Source organism: Coregonus lavaretus (genome assembly GCF_964263955.1).
Source record: "Coregonus lavaretus genome assembly, chromosome: 14".
Taxonomy (NCBI): domain Eukaryota; kingdom Metazoa; phylum Chordata; class Actinopteri; order Salmoniformes; family Salmonidae; genus Coregonus; species Coregonus lavaretus.
The window spans coordinates 5,075,889-5,090,444 of NC_140001.1; the positions used below are offsets into that span (position 1 = coordinate 5,075,889).

General features: G+C 40.7%; 1 protein-coding gene across 1 annotated transcript in view; it reads right to left on the reverse strand.

The window, feature by feature from the left end:
* Positions 1-10,806, reverse strand: part of LOC311141426 (anthrax toxin receptor 2-like) — a 40,229-nt gene extending 29,423 nt beyond the window's left edge. Inside the window, exons 1-2 of the mRNA XM_084176752.1 lie at positions 10,388-10,806; positions 3,305-3,376 (exon numbers count right to left, since the gene is read on the reverse strand). Coding sequence (XP_084032878.1) covers positions 3,305-3,376; positions 10,388-10,560 — 245 coding nt within the window. The 5' untranslated portion in view covers positions 10,561-10,806. The remainder of the gene's footprint in view (positions 1-3,304; positions 3,377-10,387) is intronic.
* Between the last annotated feature and the right edge of the window lie 3,750 nt (positions 10,807-14,556).

The following is a 14,556-nucleotide window of genomic DNA, read 5'->3' on the forward strand; positions in this document are numbered from 1 at the left end:
ACATTTACATTTACATTTACATTTTAGTCATTTAGCAGACGCTCTTATCCAGAGCGACTTACAGTGCATACATATATAAAAAAAAAAAAATCATACTGGCACCCCGCGGGAATCTAACCCACAACCCGGGCGTTGCTAACGCCATGCTCTACCAACATCCCTGCCTGCCATTCCCTCCCCTACCCTGGACGACACTGGGCCAATTGTGCGCCGCCCCATGGGTCTCCCGGTCACGGCCGGCTACGACAGAGCCTGGATTCGAACCAGGATCTCTAGTGGCACAGCTAGCACTGCGATGCAAGTCAATACACAGTATAATATATATCAGGTCAATATACAGTAGAATATATATCAAGTCAATATACAGTTGAATATATATCAGGTTAATATACAGTCAAATATATATCAGGTCAATATACAGTAGAATATATATCAGGTCAATATACAGTAGAATATATATCAGGTCAATATACAGTAGAATATATATCAGGTCAATATACAGTAGAATATATATCAGGTCAATATACAGTAGAATATATATCAAGTCAATATACAGTTGAATATATATCAGGTTAATATACAGTAGAATATATATCAGGTCAATATACAGTAGAATATATATCAAGTCAATATACAGTTGAATATATATCAGGTTAATATACAGTAGAATATATATCAGGTCAATATACAGTAGAATATATATATCAGTTCAATATACAGTAGAATATATATCAAGTCAATACACAGTAGAATATATATCAGTTCAATATACAGTAGAATATATATCAAGTCAATATACAGTAGAATATATATCAGGTCAATATACAGTAGAATATATATCAAGTCAATATACAGTAGAATATATATCAAGTCAATATACAGTAGAATATATATCAGGTCAATATACAGTAGAATATATATCAAGTCAATATACAGTAGAATATATATCAGGTCAATATACAGTAGAATATATATCAGGTCAATATACAGTAGAATATATATCAGGTCAATATACAGTAGAATATATATCAGGTCAATATACAGTAGAATATATATCAGGTCAATATACAGTATTTTCATTAGTATTATTGTATACTATTCTAGACTGCACAGTAATGTAACACTCAACAATATGTGAAGGTTTGACCATTAGGATCTCATTGACTTGACAAACCCAGAATGAGTTAGACAGTTATTGAATAGACTGTGAAGTGTAAATACATTATTTCAGATACGCAGTGTGAAGAAAAGCAAACTACCAACAAACGTTACATGGTATACAAGATACCAATAAACTAGTTTGTATCACCTGATTCTAGTACAGTATGTGATTTAAGGGAGGATATGCTGTTCTCCTGAGGAGGGAGGAAGTGGTTAACAGACAGTAAACAGGTTGTCATGACAATGATTAACCCCCCCCCCACCACCACCACCACCACCACCACCACCACCTCCACACACACAGGATGTTGTGCAATATATTTTTATACCTGTCACTTTATGAGGGTGTGAATGGGTAATGGAAAGTCATATGCTTTGTTCCAGACCAAACCCACACGATCTATATCTAGCTGTTCCACCTGCCCGTTAGTTTTGCCTTGACTGATCCTAAGGTGCAAACACAGCTGTACATGGATATAAATATTTGGCAAAAAAAAACAACAACTGCCTTTATAAACTCTGAAAAATATTTAGCTGAGTAAATATGTATATACAGTATTTCCTGGACCAGTAGAGTCCTCAGAGATGCGAGCGTTCTTCAGAGCATAAGGAGAGGTGTTGCTTTCTCTCACCCACATGACACATGGCCTAGTCTCAGCTAGTCTCAGCTAGTCTCAGCTAGTCTCAGCTAGTCTCAGCTAGTCCTTGCCCACAGTCAGACCACATAGCATCTTTTAGCCACACGGACAGGTCTGGCAAGAAAACACAGCAGACGTATGGATCATGTCCTTACTAAATATGTATTTTTAGAGCCTGACTGAGTAATTTGTTTGTGGAGATTGATAATTGGATTTAGTGATAAATGAGAAATTGTGTGAGTCAAAATATTTGTACTATTTGTAACTTTAGACAGGTGATGGACTGGCTAGAATCCAATCTATTCCCCATACATACTTTACTGATCTTATATCTAAAGATGTTTGCCTAACATCTCAGGCTAGGCTGAAATTATAATTGCAATTAAATCTTTTTTTTTTTTCTTCAGTTTTCTCTTCAAACAACACTGAATAAATCAAGAGCTTGCTTGCAGTGCCAGGGAGAAAATCCAAATCTGGAGAAAAACCAGAAGAGAGATATCTCTCCAGCCTGCATGCTCCACATGGCAGAGCAGAAGTGTTCCTGGTAAACGAGCATTGTGTAGCAGATTGTCCTCGCCTCTCTGTGTTCTTTTGCCTTACTGTACATTCCCTGCCTCTCCCTGGACCATTCCGTGCAGGACCACCTGGGTTCAAAATACTATTCTGAATCATTTAAAATACTTTATCTGCACTTGATTGAGCTTGCCTGCCTTGCTTAATGGACCAATTGAATAATCGCAATACTGTAAACCCCGCCCGTCTGGCCCTTTTGGAAGGCGAGAACAAAAACGCTCAAAGTATTTGAAAGATATCAAATAGTACTTGAACCCAGGTCTTCTGGCCCCCTTTCTGTGGAAGGAAGGGGAGATAGATATCTATGTGTGGATCTGGACCACCCTGGTACAAATGGCCATTCTCACAGCCCATAAGACTGATCCTCGCTGCCTCCCACTCCCACCTGGCCTGCTTGCTATGTTCTTCAACAAACCATTTCTTCATTTCAGTTTGGCTGGGTCGATACCGTCTGGACTGGCACATAGCATTGAGTCAACCAACGTTGTTACGCAAGCTAAAAGATTCAGCCTGCAATTTAATTTTATTGGTCCTTTTTCTCCTCTTGTTTAACACAGGTTGGACATGAGGACTGTTTACTACGGTAGTCGGTACAGTATGCAGAGTTAGGCTATATTGGTTAATGGACTGGGAAGAATTTGATTAGTCGTTTAGCTAGACAGAAGTTGGTCAGAAGAACGTTTAAAAACAGGTACAAGATAGATAGAAACTCAGATGTGATATAAAGCTGGGCATAGACAAAAGTGGCATTTGTTGATTTGTTGAAATCTCCAAGGGCCTCAGAATCCATTTTAACAAACATATCCAGTCCTCCCTTTACTTACCCAACGCTCATCGGGGAGCATAAGCAATCAACAAGTCTTCTCCATTACACTCAGTCCTTGTCCCTTCGCCAGACCACAAGTAATTTGTAAAGCATCCAAAATGCTTACCTCACAAATCGGTCTGTCAGATTCTTCACAAAGGCATAAATCTCACCCCAGTCGTTAGAAACACTTCCCGACCTGCAACAGAGAAAACACAGTTGACTTGCAGAGTTCTGTTCCATTGGACGAGCCCACAACAATAAAGGCATTTTAATAATCATGAAGACTGCCTTGATCCTCCTGTTGTTTTTGCTGACCAATAACCCCTTCACCAAAGAGCACCTTAACCTACAATTGTGATGATTTACATCCATAGAGCTGCTACAGTTAGACTTGCTGACTAGGCCTGCAGAGTGCTGTTAATTGAGCACAGCACGAATAAGCTGAATTTGTTCAGACCAATGCTTTCAGATACAGTAGATGAAAGACAACCACATTGTCTTTGAAACTAAATTAAACTTGAGTCACACAATTCCTTAGGAGAATGTTTGAACTTGATCACCTCCTGCAAGAACTGGATGTCTCTACAGATGGATAAAGGATTCATTATGGTGGTCATGATGAGAAGAGCAGAGAGATTAGAGACATTGGTAACATTATTTACGTTATTAAAGCGTTGTTGTGCCAAAACCACTGATAATGTGAGTGTCTACAGCTGCATCACAAGTGCTGTGGCCTGGTTTACTTCCCTGGTTTACTTCCCTGGTTTACTTCCCTGGAATACTTCCCTGGAATACTTCCCTGGTCTACTTCCCTGGTCTACTTCCCTGGTCTACTTCCCTGGAATACTTCCCTGGTCTACTTCCTGGTCTACTACCTTGGTTCACTTAATTGGTTCACTTAATTGGTTCACTTAATTGGTTTACTTCCTTGGTTTACATTCTTAGTTTACTTCCTTGGTTCTTTGGTTCACTTCCTGGTCTACTTCCTGGTCTACTTCACTGGTTTACTTTCTTGGTTTACTTCCTGGTCTACTTCCTGTTCTACTTCCTTGGTTTACGTCCTGGTCTACATCCTTGGTTTACTTCCTGGTCATTTCCTTGCTACAATGCCAATACCACCTAGTTTCATTAAATAAACTATTTTGGTTGATAACTGATATGATGACTCATAGCTTGTGTTATTATTGTTATCATTGAGATACATCATGTTCCTAAATGTGACTGCAACAGTCAAGAGGGTGATGTTGGAGTGTGCTTACCCTCTATCAGTCAAAGTGAGCAATGTGAACACAGTCAGTGTGTTAAATCTGCCCTTGATGATAACGACATCGGAGTAATTAAACTAATAATTACAATTCAATGTATGTGCAGAGAACATTAAAACATGAGAGATTCACCATTAGGGCCACCATCTTTCACACAGCTTCTCTCCTCCCCCATCTCCAAGACAAGGTCAATGTTTCTGTCTGGCAAAGAGGTGATTAACTTTGTGAATACATTACATTGGTCCTCGTTACAACACCTACACGTCAGTACTGACCTCAAGAGCTTCGGACCTCTTGGTGTAATGGCTATGGTGTTGGACTGACGGACCGTTCACTGAAACATGCAGTTGGCTTTTGTTTCTAATGTTTACTAGTAGGCCAAAGTACTGTATGCCTTCAGAGTATTCACACACTTTTTCCACATTTTGGTGTGTTACAGCCTGAATTTTAAATGGATTTTTGTGTCACTGGCCCCATAATGTCAATGTGGAATTATGTTTTTAGAAATGTTTACTAATTAATAAAAAACTGAAAAACTGAAATGTCTTGAGTCAATAAGTATTCAATCCCTTTGTTATGGCAAGCCTAAATAAGTTCAGGAGTAAAACTTTGCTTAACAAGTCACATAATAAGTTGCATGGACTCAAGAACTACAATGGAATATATTGTTCTGTGTACGTGTTATTTTGAGTAAACGGAAAGGTAGGGGTGGTGGGATGATATTCTGTTTTTATGTTAAGCTGTTTTCAAATGAAACACAATACCTTGCTCTTGTTAAAGCTTTTGAATGTATTCGTTTTTTCTTTCAATAATAGTGTTTAACATGATTTTTGAATGACTATTTCATCTCTGTACCCCACACACATCATTATCTGTAAGGTCCCTCAGTCGAGCAGTGAATTTCAAACACAGATTCAACCACAAAGACCAGGGAGGTTTTCCAAGAAGGGCACCTATTGGTAGATGGGTAAAAATAGAAAAAGCAGATATTGAATATCCCTTTGAGCATGGTGAAGTTATTAATTACACTTTGGATGGTGTATCAATACACACAGTCAATAATAATATAATATAATAATATGCCATTTAGCAGACGCTTTTATCCAAAGCGACTTACAGTCATGCGTGCATACATTTTTACGTATGGGTGGTCCCGGGGATCGAACCCACTACCCTGGCGTTACAAGCGCCATGCTCTACCAATTGAGCTACAGAGGACCACAATACAAAGATACAGGCTTCCTTCCTAACTCAGTTGCCGGAGAGGAAGGAAACCGCTCAGGGATTTCACCATGAGGCCAATGGTGACTTTAAAACAGTTACAGAGTTTAATGGCTGTGATGGGAGAAAACTGAGGATGGATCAACAACATTATAGTTACTCCACAATACTAACCTAATTGACAGAGTGAAAAGAAGAAAGCCTGTACAGAATAAAAAGATCCTGTTTGCAACAAGGCACTAAATTAAAACAGCAAAAAATGTGGCAAAGAAATTAACTTTATGTCCTGAATACAAAGCGTTATGTTTGGGGCAAATCCAACACTTCATATTTTCAAGCATGGTGGCGGCCAATGTTCCCTCTTAGCTGTGTGCAGTAGCCCCAAGACTGCCGGCAGAGCGCAGATGAAATATCAGCCCACGGAGCACGAGATTGAACTTCACTCAACTCTCTAGAGTTTCCCCTGTTAGTTAACGCTATCAACGTTTCCCTTTACTGTGGCAATTGTGATCGAATCAACGCAATATTATCCACTTCCAATGCAACATACCGAAACAAAACGAACTGTGCAAGAGATTTTGTTGTAGGCACAATGCATCAGAGTAGGATTCTATTGTGCATGACTCAGCCCATACTCTACACAGACCTGGTTTGAATAAGCTATGTAGCCAATAGGCAGAGGGTAGCATAATTTGTCTGATTCTCTTTAATAATGGTTTGGGAATAATAAAGCTTTTTATTTTGTAAAGTAGTTTCTTGCATCAAACAACACAACAACATTTTCAGTCACCTCCTTGTCTGAAGGACAAGTTGATAAACAGGTTAATGTCAAGCCCTGCATGTTTTTTTTCTTTCAAAAGTCTCACGGAATGTAGGCCTACATTGAACACCACACATTGGCTGCTACTGTAGACTGAATGATAGACCAGCTATTTCCATGTTAAAATGTTATGGGATGCATTTTCTCCATTGTTTTGGTAGGCTACTCTGGTAGGCCTACATTATGATCAAATTGCCATAGTAGCCTACTTGGCCACTGTTAAAACTGTAACTTAAAGGGGGTACAGCCTGTGTTCACAGTAAATGCACGCTGGAAGTTGCACAGAATTTTCACAACGTTCAAGTTTGCTCAGCAGACCTGAAATTTGCTCAGTGCCTGATTTTTTTAATTTTAATATTTTTCCTGAAAAATTATAGGGAACATTGGTGATGGCTGCATCATGCTATGGGTATGCTTGTCATCAGCAAGGACTAGGGAGTTTTTTAGGATGAAAAGAAACGGAATAGAGCTAAGCACAGGCAAATTCCTAGAGGAAAACTTGGTTCAGTCTGCTTTCCAACAGACACTGGGACACAAATCCACCTTTCAGCATGACAACCTAAAATGCAAGGCCAAATTTACACTGGAGCTACTTACCAAGACGACATTGAATGTTCCTGAGTGGCCTAGTTACAGTTTTCACTTAAATCGGCTTGAAAATCTAAGACAAAACTTGAAAATGGCTAGCAATGATCAACAACCAACTTGACAGAGCTTGAAGATTTAAAAAAAAATACTAATGTGCAGATATTGTACAATCCAGGTGTGCAAAGCTCATAGAGACTTACCCAGAAAGAGTCTCAGCTGTAATCGAAGGTCAAAGGTGACTCTACCCTATTGACCCAGGGGTGTGAACAGTTACACTACCGTTCAAAAGTTTGGGGTCACTTAGAAATGTCCTTGTTTTCCATGAAAACATACAAGAAATTAGTTTGAATAGGAAATATAGCAAAATGCATAGGAAATGTAGTCACTGACAAGGTTAGAAATAATGATTTTTTTTATTGAAATAATAATTGTGTCCTTCAAAATTTAGCTTTCGTCAAAGAATCCTCCATTTTCCAGCAATTACAGCCTTGCAGACCTTTGGCATTCTAGTTGTCAGTTTGTCGAGGTAATCTGAAGAGATTTCACCCCATGCTTCCTGAAGCACCTCCCAAAAGTTGGATTGGCTTGATGGGCACTTCTTACGTACCATACGGTCAAGCTGCTCCCACAACAGCTCAATAGGGTTGAGATCCGGTGACTGTGCTGGCCACTCCATTATAGACAGAAGCTGACTGCTTCTTCCCTAAATAGTTATTGCATAGTTTGGAGCTGTGCTTTGGGTCATTGTCCTGTTGTAGGAGGAAATTGGCTCCAATCAAGTGCTGTCCACAGGGTATGGCATGGCGTTGCAAAATGGAGTGATAGCCTTCCTTCTTCAAGATCCCTTTTACCCTGTACAAATCTCCTACTTTACCACCACCAAAGCACCCCCAGACCATCACATTGCCTCCACCATACTTGACAGATGGCATCAAGCACTCCTCCAGCATCTTTTCATTTGTTCTGCTTCTCACAAATGTTCTTCGATTCGTCTGTCCATAACACTTTTTTCCAATCGTCCTCTGTCCAGTGTCTGTATTATTTTGCCCATCTTAATCTTTTCTTTTTATTGGCCAGTCTGAGATATGGCTTTTTCTTTGCAACTCTGCCTAGAAGGTCAGCATCCCGGAGTCGCCTCTTCACTGTTGACGTTGAGACTGGTGTTTTGCGGGTACTATTTAATGAAGCTGCCAGTTGAGGACCTGTGAGGCGTCTGTTTCTCAATATAGACACTCTAATGTGTTTGTCCTCTTGCTCAGTTGTGCACTAGGGCCTCCCACTCCTCTTTCTATTCTGGTTAGAGACAGTTTGCGCTGTTCTGTGAAGGGAGTAGTACACAGCGTTGTACGAGATCTTCAGTTTCTTGGCAATTTCTCGCATGGAATAGCCTTCATTTCTCAGAACAAGAATAGACTGACGAGTTTCAAAAGAAAGTTATTTGTTTCGGGCCATTTTGAGCCTGTAATCAAACCCACAATTGCTGATGCTCCAGATACTCAACTAGTCTCAAGAAGGCCAGTTATATTGCTTCTTTAATCAGCACAACAGTTTTCAGCTGTGCTAAAATAATTGCAAAAGGGTTTTCTAATGATCAATTAGCCTTTTTAAATGATAAACTTGGATTAGCAAACACAACGTGCCATTGGAACACAGGACTGATGGTTGCTGATAATGGGCCTCTGTACGCCTATGTAGATATTCCATTAAAAATCAGCCGTTTCCAGCTACAATAACCATTTACAACATTAACAATGTCTACACTGTATTTCTGATCAATTTGATGTTATTTTAATGGACAAAAAAATTGCTTTTCTTTCGATAACAAGGACATTTCTAACTTTTGAACGGTAGTGTATGTAAATGAGATATTTCTGTAATTCATTTTCAATAAAACTTGCAAAAATGTCTAAAAACATGTTTTCACTTTGCCATTATTGGGTATCGTGTGTAGACGGGTGAGAAAAAACAACTTAATAAATGTTGAATTCAGGCTGTAACAACAAAACGTGGAATAAGTGAAAGGGTATGAACACTTTCCTCTGGTCCTCTGTAGCTCAGTTGGTAGAGCATGGCGCTTGTAATGCCAGGGTAGTGGGTTCGATCCCCGGGACCACCCATACGTAAAAATGTATGCGCACATGACTGTAAGTCGCTTTGGATAAAAGCGTCCGCTAAATGGCATATTATTACTTTCTGAAAGCACAGTATTTGGGCCCCATGCAGCTCTCAAAAAGCCCTTTTAGTTTATCAATGGTATCAGCAGTAATCTCTGCATCATCCTGTCATTATATATTTGGAAACAGGGTGGAGCAGTAGACTAGAGGGGTTTGAAACTGGAGGGAGGTGCAGAGCTGCAACGGGCAATGTTTATTTCCTGGTCTAGAAGTTGATAGAGAAGAATAATTAAGTCAAAACTTAAAACGTTTGTTGTATCAAGTCAGTTCGCTTCCTGAGACAGTATGGGTATGCATCACCGAACCTCCTCTTCCTCTAAACTTTTGCAGAACTGGAAAGAGTTCTCCATGTGTTACAAAGGATCAGGGTTGCAGTGAGGGCTGGGTTTAAGACCACACAAAAGCTTTGTCTAAGTAGCGTCATGTTATCTTTACAATGTATCATGGTTAGGCAGATCTAAACAGTGCTTCCAATAGGCATACAGTCTATATGGCTGCCATATTGTTTCATAGGCATAGACCTATGGCAGGGGTCACCAATTACATTCAGCCTTTTGGACGATTTTTTTTTTTCTTGAGCGGATGGTCAGGGGGGGCAGGAACATAGTTATGAATGATTTGTACACTGCAAATGTACCGCAAGAATCCCAAACAGATGTAGAATTTTAGATAAACTGAATAATTTCAAACCTCGATTACATTGGGATACAATCATATGGCTCTTTATATGAGTGGGCTCGTTTCCTGGTGATTTTAAAGTCGTTTGTATCCAATAACGAAAATGACAACAACATATATATATATATATATTTTTTTTTTTCAGATAACTTTTGGGGGCAAAATATTTATTGGACTGTTCGGCAGGTTAATGTATTTAGGCCGGCATTCTAGGCCGGGAACTAACCAATTTAACCTTTCAGCTGCTGTACGGGACCAAGCATGATTGATTTGAACCATATGAATAATCAATGTGACTGTGTACATTTCTAGGCTTAATGTGACATTGCTTCATTGTTGTTACATCGTAGCTACATTGACACTGTTGTTGTTACATTGTCACATCGCAGCAACATTTTTATTGTTTCCATCCCTGAACATAACAGGGTAACACATTCCAAGTTACAACAAATGTCACTTACCTATCTAGAACAAAGTACAAGTCGTAAGCTCCGTGACAAGATGCTTCTTCTGCGTGACAAGACCATGCAAACAAACTCAGCAGAACTATTCCAGCTGTTGCTGCTGTCGAAGTCCAGTGGAACTTAGCGCGAAGAAGCGTTTTCTCCTTCATTGTCAAGTTCAACGGTGTCATTGGCAAACTTATCAAGCGAAATGACACTTATTATTCTAGCACATAAACAGAAGAGAGTATGCTAAAAGCGAGCCGCACTGCCCGGTTGAGGAGAAACGTGTCAAAACTTCTACAGCACAATAAAGTAGCCTTCCTGCGTTGATGTCACCGACAGTATTTATTGTTGTCCTCTGACGATGTACTACTCTAAACCGAAGTCCTTTTCCTGTTGAGTCAATACAATATCCCATTTCATAAAACTTCCCCGTAGGCTACACAAAGCACACTCCCACTAAAGCTAACCTTATTCCAAGCGCGCATGCGCTTGTTGAAACCAGACGCGGTCAAGTTTAGTGGGTCTACTATATTCACAAATATATTTGTTAGTGGTGATTATACTGTATAATTATGTGTGGCCAGGTTCCGGGTCCAGGATTAAGCGACATAAGCGGTCACTTTGGGCCCCAGGCCGCTAGGGAACAGTCTGGGTCTCAACTTACTGTTGAGAGTTAGAGTAATAGAATACACAATCAGCAGTTTTTCTCTTGTTATGTCAGTCACCTGACAGTCACTCAATTAGCCATGTCAGCTAACAATTTTTAGTTTGGTCAATTAGTCTAGCTAAAGTTGTACTAATCATGGCCGAATACCGACCAGGCACGAAGGGCACGTGCCCAGGGGCCTTGACATGCAGTGAGCCCCCATTGATTTTGTTAGTCACTCTCACTCTCACATGGCATAAGTCATGGCAAAATGTGAGAAAAAAAAAAACTATATTTTTCTATTTTCTTTCTGTCTGCATTGGTGGGAAAGGGCCCATAAGTAAGCATTTCACTGATAGTCCACACCTGTTATTTACGTAGCACGTGACAAATAAAATCAGACTTGATTCAACCCCACGGCAAAATGGGTAGAATTTCAGGAAATGTGCTGTAAAACAGATTTGTTTTGTATCTCTGCCCCACGGCAAAATTACTAGAATTGCAGGAAATTCATTCAAAAATGTAAATATTCCTCTGCACTGTCAAGAGGGGGGAGCCACTAAAATGGTTTGCCTGCGAGTTGGGGTGGGGGGGGGGGGGGGGGGGGGGGTGGCAACCAAATCTCGCTTTAGGGCCCACAAAAGACTAGAGCCAGCCATGTATATGGCCTAAGTTAAAGAACATTCTTTATTTCCTGTTTGAAGAAGTGTACTTACTGTGATCAAGATGTGGTTGTCCCTGATTGCACTTACTTTGCTCACAGCTGCTTGTTTGAAGAAGTGTACTTACTGTGATCAAGATGTGGTTGTCCCACCGGCTATCCTAAGTTGAATGCACCAATTTGTAAGTCGCTCTGGATAAGAGCGTCTGCTAAATGACTTAAATGTTAAATGTTAAAGGTCATTTTTTGGGGGTGGAGGAGGGAGGAGAGACTGAGGAAATATGAAAATATTCTGATGCTCTATGAATGCAACAACATCATAACGAAAACCCATATCCTGCCGCAACAGCCATCACAACAGCCATCACAACAGCCATCACAACAGCCATCACAACGGCCATCACAACAGCCATCACAACAGCCATCACAACAGCCATCACAACAGCCATCACAACAGCCATCACAACAGCCATCACAACAGCCATCACAACAGCCATCACAACTGTCACCAGTCACCACACCCCAAAAGGTGTGATGAAAATGTGTATTTTGAATTAAATAAAAAACACATTTATAATAGTATTTTATAGTTGATATAATTAATTATTTTATTTAAGGAAGACACCCGATGGATTGTTTTTTACGGTTGGCTCTACAGTCCTAATGGGATGTTGGGGTGACTACTATAGACTCAGGCTTAGTAATTCAGCATACGAATAGAAGTATTGATCTGATTCCAAATCCAACTGGATATTTCCTTTAGACTGAGACAGATGACAATAAATGTGTTTTTTTTGCAGAAGGAAATGGAGACAAAAAGAGCAGGAAGACAGTGCAGATGTTTAGCTGTGCGATATGGCCATACAGTGGGGAGAACAAGTATTTGATACACTGCCGATTTTGCAGATTTTCCTACTTACAAAGCATGTAGAGGTCTGTAATGGTTATCATAGGTACACTTCAACTGTGAGAGACGGAATCTAAAACAAAAATCCAGAAAATCACATTGTTTGATTTTTAAGTAATTAATTTGCATTTTATTGCATGACATAAGTATTTGATACATCAGAAAAGCAGAATGTAATATTTGGTACAGAAACCTTTGTTTGCAATTACAGATCATACGTTTCCTGTAGGTCTTGACCAGGTTTGCACACACTGCAGCAGGGATTTTGGCCCACTCCTCCATACAGACCTTCTCCAGATCCTTCAGGTTTCGGGGCGGTCGCTGGGCAATACGGACTTTCAGCTCCCTCCAAAGATTTTCTATTGGGTTCAGGTCTGGAGACTGGCTAGGCCACTCCAGGATCTTGAGATGCTTCTTACGGAGCCACTCCTTAGTTGCCCTGGCTGTGTGTTTCGGGTCGTTGTCATGCTGGAAGACCCAGCCACGACCCATCTTCAATGCTCTTACTGAGGGAAGGAGGTTGTTGGCCAATATCTCGCGATACATGGCCCCATCCATCCTCCCCTCAATACGGTGCAGTGGTCCTGTCCCCTTTGCAGAAAAGCATCCCCAAAGAATGATGTTTCCACCTCCATGCTTCACGGTTGGGATGGTGTTCTTGGGGTTGTACTCATCCTTCTTCTTCCTCCAAACATGGCGAGTGGAGTTTAGACCAAAAAGCTCTATTTTTGTCTCATCAGACTACATGACCTTCTCCCATTCCTCCTCTGGATCATCCAGATGGTCATTGGCAAACTTCAGACGGGCCTGGACATGCGCTGGCTTGAGCAGGGGGACCTTGCGTGTGCTGCAGGATTTTAATCCATGACGGCGTAGTGTTTTACTAATGGTTTTCTTTGAGACTGTGGTCCCAGCTCTCTTCAGGTCATTGACCAGGTCCTGCCGTGTAGTTCAGGGCTGATCCCTCACCTTCCTCATGATCATTGATGCCCCATGAGGTGAGATCTTGCATGGAGCCCCAGAACGAGGGTGATTGACCGTCATCTTGAACTTCTTCCATTTTCTAATAATTGCGCCAACAGTTGTTGCCTTCTCACCAAGCTGCTTTCCTATTGTCCTGTAGCCCATCCCAGCCTTGTGCAGGTCTACAATTTTATCCCTGATGTCCTTACACAGCTCTCTGGTCTTGGCCATTGTGGAGAGGTTGGAGTCTGTTTGATTGAGTGTGTGGACAGGTGTCTTTTATACAGGTAACGAGTTCAAACAGGTGCAGTTAATACAGGTAATGAGTGGAGAACAGGAGGGCTTCTTAAAGAAAAACTAACAGGTCTGTGAGAGCCGGAATTCTTACTGGTTGGTAGGTGATCAAATACTTATGTCATGCAATAAAATGCAAATTAATTACTTAAAAATCATACAATGCGATTTTCTGGATTTTTGTTTTTAGATTCCGTCTCTCACAGTTGAAGTGTACATATGAAAAAAATTACAGACCTCTACATGCTTTGTAAGTAGGAAAACCTGCAAAATGGGCAGTGTATCAAATACTTGTTCTCCCCACTGTACGTGTGAAATACAGAGGTCCAATGCAAGTTACTATCTCGTTGGGCCTCAACAGTTTGATAATTAGCCTAGTAGCATAGCCTAGCCTAGTAGCATAGCCTAGTAGCATAGCCTAGCCTAGTAGCATAGCCTAGCAGCATAGCCTAGCCTAGTAGCATAGCCTAGTAGCATAGCCTAGCCTAGTAGCATAGCCTAGTAGCATAGCCTAGCCTAGTAGCATAGCCTAGTAGCATAGCCTAGCCTAGTAGCATAGCCTAGTAGCATAGCCTAGTAGCATAGCCTAGTAGCATAGCCTAGCCTAGTAGCATAGCCTAGTAGCATAGCCTAGCCTAGTAGCATAGCCTAGTAGCATAGCCTAGCCTAGTAGCATAGCCTAGCCTAGTAGCATAGCCTAGTAGCATAGC